Genomic DNA, 7,649 nt, shown 5'->3' on the forward strand with positions numbered 1-7,649 from the left:
GCCTCTTCCTTTCTTAGTTTACATCTATCTGAACAAATGTCAATTACCAGCACACAATCACCCCCCCCCCCTCCCCCCCCCCCCCTCTCTCTCTCTCTCCCTTCCTCTCCTATCTCTCGTGCTTTGATCATTATTTTGTTTCTGTTCAAGTTGACTCTATCTTGGGCGAGGGCTTGATGAAAAAAGAAACCACTTATATTTTTGCTTTTCTTTTACCCTCGATAATAAAGAGTTTGTCTAGTCTTGTGTTGTCTTGTCTCTTTTTACATTTAGTCAAGTTTTGACTAAATGTTTTAACATAGAGGGGGGAATCGAGACGAGGGTCGTGGTGTATGTGCGTGTGTGTGTGTGTGTCTGTCTGTCTGTCTGTCTGTGTGTGTGTGTGTGTGTAGAGCGATTCAGACTAAACTACTGGGCCGATCTTTATGAAATTTGACATGAGAGTTCCTGGGTATGATATCCTCTGACGTTTTTTTCATTTTTTTGATAAATGTCTTTGATGACGTCATATCCGGCTTTTCGTGAAAGTTGAGGCGGCACTGTCACGCCCTCATTTTTCAACCAAATTGGTTGAAATTTTGGTCAAGTAATCTTCGACGAAGCCCGGACTTCGGTATTGCATTTCAGCTTGGTGGCTTAAAAATTAATTAATGACTTTGGTCATTAAAAATCTGAAAATTGTTAAAAAAAATTTTTTTATAAAACGATCCAAATTTACGTTCATCTTATTCTCCATCATTTGCTGATTCCAAAAACATATAAATATGTTATATTTGGATTAACAACAAGCTCTGAAAATTAAATATATAAAAATTATTATCAAATTTTTTTTTCGAAATCAATTTAAAAACACTTTCATCTTATTCCTTGTCGGTTCCTGATTCCAAAAACATATAGATATGATACGTTTGGATTAAAAACACGCTCAGAAAGTTAAAACGAAGAGAGGTACAGAGCGCAACGAATACCCCGCTCTTCTTGTCAATTCCACTGGCACTGCCTTTGCCACGGGCGGTGGAGTGACGATGCTACGAGTATACGGTCTTGCTGCGTTGCGTTGCGTTCAGTTTCATTCTGTGAGTTCGACAGCTACTTGACTAAATGTTGTATTTTCGCCTTACGCGACTTGTTTGTCTTGCGATCTCCCAACTGTGAAATCACCCCGAACAAGATTTTAACTGTTTGAAGGAGATCGAGAATTTTAACAATATTTGAAGTAGAAAGTGTGTAAAGCAATGAGCTTTTATTTTTAGAACCTTCTTCATTTGACTGTGATAGACCCAAATGTTGATAGTTTCACAGACTGCAGAGACCGCCATGCAAACTGAGAAAGGAAACAAACTTGCATCGGTCCAACATGCAGCCAAATATATTGAAGGGACGTTACAATTCATCAAGCAACCAACCCCCCCCCCCCTCCCACCCATAGGTTTAAGGGGCGTTAAAACCAACCAACTAACCCCCCACCCCCCCCCCCACCCACCCATAGGTTTAAGGGGCGTTAAAATCAACCAACCAACCAACTAACCCCCCACCCCCCACCCCCACCCCAACCAACCCCCCTCCTCATTTGCCTTTCTCTATTTTCTTGCGGGTAGAAACCCCAATTGTCAATCTGAGCTGGTGCCAAGACCAAGATCAGTGATTGACTACAGACTTAACATCAAGGTCGAGGGGAAGGGGGAATGGTGGAGGAGGGTGTATGTGGGGATGGTACAGCAGGGTGTATGTGGGGATGGTACAGCAGGGTGTATGTGGGGATGATACAGCAGGGTGTATGTGGGGATGGTACAGCAGGGTGTATGTGGGGATGGTACAGCAGGGTGTATGTGGGGATGGTACAGCAGGGTATATGTGGGGATGGTACAGCAGGGTGTATGTGGGGATGGTACAGCAGGGTGTATGTGGGGATGGTACAGCAGGGTGTATGTGGGGATGGTACAGCAGGGTGTATGTGGGGATGGTACAGCAGGGTGTATGTGGGGATGGTACAGCAGGGTGTATGTGGGGATGGTACAGCAGGGTGTATGTGGGGATGGTACAGCACTGTGGGATCAGGGGTAGGGGAGCACGAGACTTCTCTGATGCAGGGCTTCGGGTGGATGTCGGCATGAGTAATCCTGTAGTCATCATTACTTGCGTACTATCCATGCATGGCTATTGTTTGAAATGCAGTCAAACTCCCCTTTTAATACCTCCAAAAATCAGAGAAAATCATATTTTAACAAGGGGGGCGTCATACAATGGGGGTAAAGTTACAGGTAATAATATCATGAACACAAAATCTGAAAGATCAAGGTCTAAAAATAGGGGTGGTAGTCTTAAATTGGGGGGGGGGGGGGGGGGGGGGGTCTTAAAAAGGGGTTTCCATTGTATGCTGTGATTTCATAGCTCATCACCGAGGGTATTGGTGGCGAACAACCAGCTGATGCCCTGTCATGCTATGTGTCATATTCTCTTGTTCACATGACGTCATAATGGGATACGTGACGTATTTCACCTGCTGATAAAGTCAATAAATAAAGGTTACTTGTTTAGGGCGTTTAAGAAACGACGAAGTAAAACATTCACTACTACGTCGATCTAATCACTTTGTCTAGGCTAGTGATTTTTGAAATGGACTAGCGAATAAAGATTATAATGAGTTAATAACCGAAACAAAACGTGTAGCTTGGTTATGCCGTTGACTCTTTCATGCCCTTTTCATATCTTTCAATTTTTGATTTTCTTCTTGACTTAGACAGGTAGGGATGTCGTCATATCGCCTTAATTTCCTTGTTCGTAAAACGACAACTGTCTTAAAAAGTACAGCAAGAATACAAAGTGTATATCAATGTAATAGCGTACACAGAAAAGAGCAGAAATGTAACCATTCTACACTTAATCAGAGTTAATATTTGTCCCAATTAATACGACGGAAGTTTGCTTCCTCTGATTAGACGAATTCCAAAAATAACTCTGTCGGGTTTGTATGTGTTGTGGGGGAGTGACCTTTAATTGAAAAACCTCTGCCAAACATTGGAGGGGCCAATCACTAGCGAGGGGAGTAATGGAAACACGTGTTCTCGTTCACGTGTTTCCGACACACCCCTCGCAAGTGACAGAGTTATTTCCGAAAATCGTCTATGACCTAGAGGAAAGCAAGTGTAAATATCAATCAATCAATCAATCAATGAGGCTTATATCGCGCATATTCCGTGGGTACAGTTCTAGGCGCTCTGCAGTGATGCCGTGTGAGATGAAATTTTATACGGCCAGTAGATTGCAGCCATGTCGGCGCATATTTACCTTTCACGGCCTTATTCCAAGTCACACGGGTATGGTAGACAATTATTAACTGTGCCTAAGCAATTTTGCCAGGAAAGACCCTTTTGTCAATCGTGGGATCTTTAACGTGCACACCCAATGTAGTATACACGGGGGGTGGTTCGGACACCGAAGAGAGTCTGCACACAAAGTTGACTCTGTGAAATAAATTTCCGCCGAACCTGGGATCGAACTCGCGCTGACAGCGGCCAACTGAATACAAATCCAGCGCGCTACCAACTGAGCTATATCCCCGCCCCAGTGATAAAGGGTAGCGCCTGCTACGAAACGATACGCCCAAGTTGAGTACACCCGTCAACAAAACAACCCGTGTCGTAAAAGGACCTGCAAGTGACGGAGGGACATGTTTGCATGGTTTTAGGATTGTGCTTCCATGACACATAATTAACTACTGTACTGATAGTCCACGCTACTTCTTTACACGTCTGGGTCTTTAGAAACACATGCTGGTCAACTACCGACCGGTTACTTTAGAACAAACGCTAGTAAACTGTTTGAACAAAAATGCTGTTAAACTATTTATCAGTTACTTTAGAAACATGTTTGGAAAGTGTTTCGCTTAGTTATTTTGTTTGGCTACACGAATCCACCCGACAAAACAATCCAAATATAGGCTTTTGGGTGTGTTTCAGCGAGGCTGTTATTTAGTAGTGTTTGAAAAAGGAATCTGCAGTGTTTTACTTTTTCTCCCTTTAAACTTTAGAAACCAAGGCTGGTAAACTACTGGCCAGTTACTAACAAACGCTGGTAAACTGCATGTGGTCAAGTACTGGCGTATGAAAAAAATACTGTTCAATATTTATCGGTTACATCAGAAGCGTGTTTGTATAGTGTTGGTCAGTGTGATAATGACTCCATCCTCTTGCTGCTTCCGGTTAGAGCAGCATTAGCCAGCTGGGTTGTCACTTAGTTAAAATTAATATTAAAAGTCCTACGGTTTTGAGTCACTTAGTTCTCACCTGGTCACACTAGTTCTCACCTGGTTACACTAAACCACCCCCCCCCCCCCCCCCTTCCACCCACTAAAAAGATCAAAAACTACAGAGGCTTCTGTATGTGTTTTAGCGAGGCTTTTCTTTAGAAGTCTTTCAAAAGAGGATTCTGCACACCGTTTACTTTTCCTCTCGTGTTTGTTTTATGATCAACACTATACTAACCTGTTCCTCCTCATTCTCCCTTTCCTTGATTTTCTTTCCTTCTGTCCCCTTTCTCTAACCCACGCAGAGCATTTTCATTGGTGCAAACGATCAACAAAAAGGTTGCAGAGAGTTCCCGTTTCCTGGTGTAGACTAAACCAACCCGAAATTGTAGAATCTTTTGGCCATACCCGCGGGGATCTGTTATTGTCAACCCCGACACTAGAGTTCGTTGGCACTCAACTTGTAGACTGGGGAATGGGTTGAGAGGGGAGGGGGGTAGGGTAAGGGGGAAGAGGGACGGTTTATTCGAATCTTTAGTCTCCTTCTTCCTTCTTGGGGTATGAGGTGCAATTTATAATCACAGGTGATAGCAGGTGCTCAAATCTTAAGTGTTTGGGTTTCGCTTGTTGGAAGGCACACATGCGAACCTGCACGCATTGGCCTTGTGTCCAGGCCATAGTCACCTGTATTGTTACACTTCTCTCTTGTCACGCTGACTTTAATATGTGTGTGTGTGTGTGCGTGCATGTGTGTGTGCGTGTGTGTGTGTGTGTGTGTGTGTGTGTGTGTGTGTGTGTGTGTGTGTGTGTGTGTGTGTGTGTGTGTGTGTGTGTGTGTGTACAGGATGAAGACGGGGGTGAAGTGTGGAGACCTGACCATGACGTTCCAGTCCATCTACCAGGACGTGCTGCAAGCCATCGAGTACGTCCACAACAAGAGCGTACGTTTTCCTCCGCCCTTAGTGCAAGTTGATAATGATAATACAACACTGAGTTACTTAACTTTACGGCTATGAATTACTCAGCGGGTTTCGTACATGCACCCACAGACACAATCAGTTGCTCATTTCTCCCCAGAGACAAAATCACATTGGTACAATACAATACAATATAATACAATATTATTTTATTGTACATATCAAAAAAAAAAGTACATTGAGAGACTGAGATCGGATACATTGAAACGCTCAAGCTCATTCAACCCCCCACCCCTCCCTCCCTCCCTCTCTCTCTCTCTCTCTCTCTCTCTCTCTCTCTCTCTCTAACTTCCTGTCTCAATAAAAGAACGCACATTCAGTGTCTTTCCCACCTCTCTCTCTCTCTCTCTCTCTCTCTCTCTCTCTCTCTCTCTCTCTCTCTCTCTCTCTCTCTATAAATATTTTCAGAAAAATTATTAAGACAGCTTGGAACACAAAGTTGGATTTGAAGACGATTACCACTTCAGGGCATTACTCAGCAAACAAGATTTGCTCGACCAGCTGGTTCAAGGGAAGTAACCGAGTGGTTGACGCAAAGGTACCAGAAAGTGTAAGACTGCAAAGTTATTCCCCTTTACCCGGGGTGATGGGGTCGTCCTCCTTTTAAGTTTATGACCTGATTTGCCCAGGTTTGTCGAGGATTTAAAAAGGGGTAAATGTACAGAGGTTATGAACAGAATATATGAAGAAAACAAACAAACAAGGGGGGTTCGACAAGCGCTTAGAACTGTACCCACGGAATACCCGAGGAATACGCTTCATATTGATTGATTAAACAGACTTTTAGTGGTGTTTTTTTACAATTTGATTCCATATGAACAGGGCCCCCTGAAGGCAGAGACGGTGAAACACGTAGAGAAGTATGTGCACCGTGATGAGAGACTGCCCCTTCTGCTGGACAGGTGGGTGTCAACAACGAACAATTCAACAACAAACACGTTGAAACGTTGTTGTCTGTACTCTCACACCATTCTGCCTTCACAGAATCTCACTTGCTAAATTAAAGAGTCAGTTAAGAAATAAAACTTGAGTAAAGGTATTTCTTATTGCTTGTCAGTCTCTATGCCTTTGCTAGAGTACCTGTATTTTTGTTTTGGAGAGATATTTCTCAGGTGTCAGTCATTACAATACTGCAACATCCAATAGCGCAACAGCCAGGGTGACTTCACCAGCGCGACATTCACTTACGCACCATTCCACTAGCCTGACATCCTTTTAGAGAGACAACCACAAGTGTGACATTTGACTATACATAGTGTCTTGAAGTGTATGTGTTTGTGTGAATAAACCATTTCTCTGTCCCCCTCTGTGGCTTTGCTGCCTGTTCTCTAATACTCCAAAAACAGATCGACGGCCAACGTTCCAAAATTCAGAATCTAAAAACAGATCGACGGCCAACGTTCCAAAATTCAGAATCTAAAAACAGATCGACGGCCAACGTTCCAAAATTCAGAATCTAAAAACAGATCGACGGCCAACGTTCCAAAATTCAGAATCCAAAAACAGATCGACGGCCAACGTTCCAAAATTCAGAATCCAAAAACAGATCGACGGCCAACGTTCCAAAATTCAGAATCCAAAAACAGATCGACGGCCAACGTTCCAAAATTCAGAATCCAAAAACAGATCGACGGCCAACGTTCCAAAATTCAGAATCCAAAAACAGATCGACGGCCAACGTTCCAAAATTCAGAATCCAAAAACAGATCGACGGCCAACGTTCCAAAATTCAGAATCCAAAAACAGATCGACGGCCAACGTTCCAAAATTTCAGAATCCAAAAACAGATCGACGGCCAACGTTCCAAAATTCAGAATCTAAAAACAGATCGACGGCCAACGTTCCAAAATTCAGAATCTAAAAACAGATCGACGGCCAACGTTCCAAAATTCAGAATCCAAAAACAGATCGACGGCCAACGTTCCAAAATTCAGAATCTAAAAACAAGAATGATAGGTAATGTCTGTTCTCTGTTTTATGGGGAGGGGATGGATCTCAGGGACTCTTGATCTTATATGTAATGAGGCAGTGGAATTTTTGCTTTGTGCTTTGTGTTTTTTTTGTAGGGCTATGAGTAATGTATATGTTTTTTTCAGATTGAGGTCGAGGGGAGCCAAGGTGTTCCTGGCCACTAACAGTGACTACCAGTACACCAATGTCAGTATTTCACTGCAGTCTATTTGGGGGGGGGGGGGGGGGAGGTGGTGGGTCTTCTTCTTCTTCTTGTCGATCACTCAGATGGAAACGCCGGTTCTCCGCGCAAATGTTGCCGTGCACTGTTGGTCGTCCAGACTGCCATAGAGCTTCCCTTGCACCGTGGTCGCCTCCGCCCAGACCTGGCTCCTGAGGCCAAGGTGGTGGGTCTGATTGAGGGAGAGAGATATATCAATAAAAAGGTTACGGAGAGCATTTGTGGCAAACAGCAG

General features: G+C 43.6%; 1 protein-coding gene across 3 annotated transcripts in view; it reads left to right on the top strand.

The window, feature by feature from the left end:
• LOC138983240 (cytosolic purine 5'-nucleotidase-like) overlaps positions 1–7,649 on the top strand; it is a 248,483-nt gene that overhangs the window by 221,044 nt on the left and 19,790 nt on the right. For all 3 annotated transcript variants that reach the window (XM_070356662.1, XM_070356663.1, XM_070356664.1), the window contains 3 exons: positions 5,091–5,187; positions 6,046–6,125; positions 7,320–7,380. In XM_070356662.1, coding sequence (XP_070212763.1) covers positions 5,091–5,187; positions 6,046–6,125; positions 7,320–7,380 — 238 coding nt within the window. The remainder of the gene's footprint in view (positions 1–5,090; positions 5,188–6,045; positions 6,126–7,319; positions 7,381–7,649) is intronic.

The sequence above is a fragment of the Littorina saxatilis genome, linkage group LG12, assembly GCF_037325665.1.
Source record: "Littorina saxatilis isolate snail1 linkage group LG12, US_GU_Lsax_2.0, whole genome shotgun sequence".
NCBI classification, from domain to species: Eukaryota; Metazoa; Mollusca; class Gastropoda; order Littorinimorpha; family Littorinidae; genus Littorina; species Littorina saxatilis.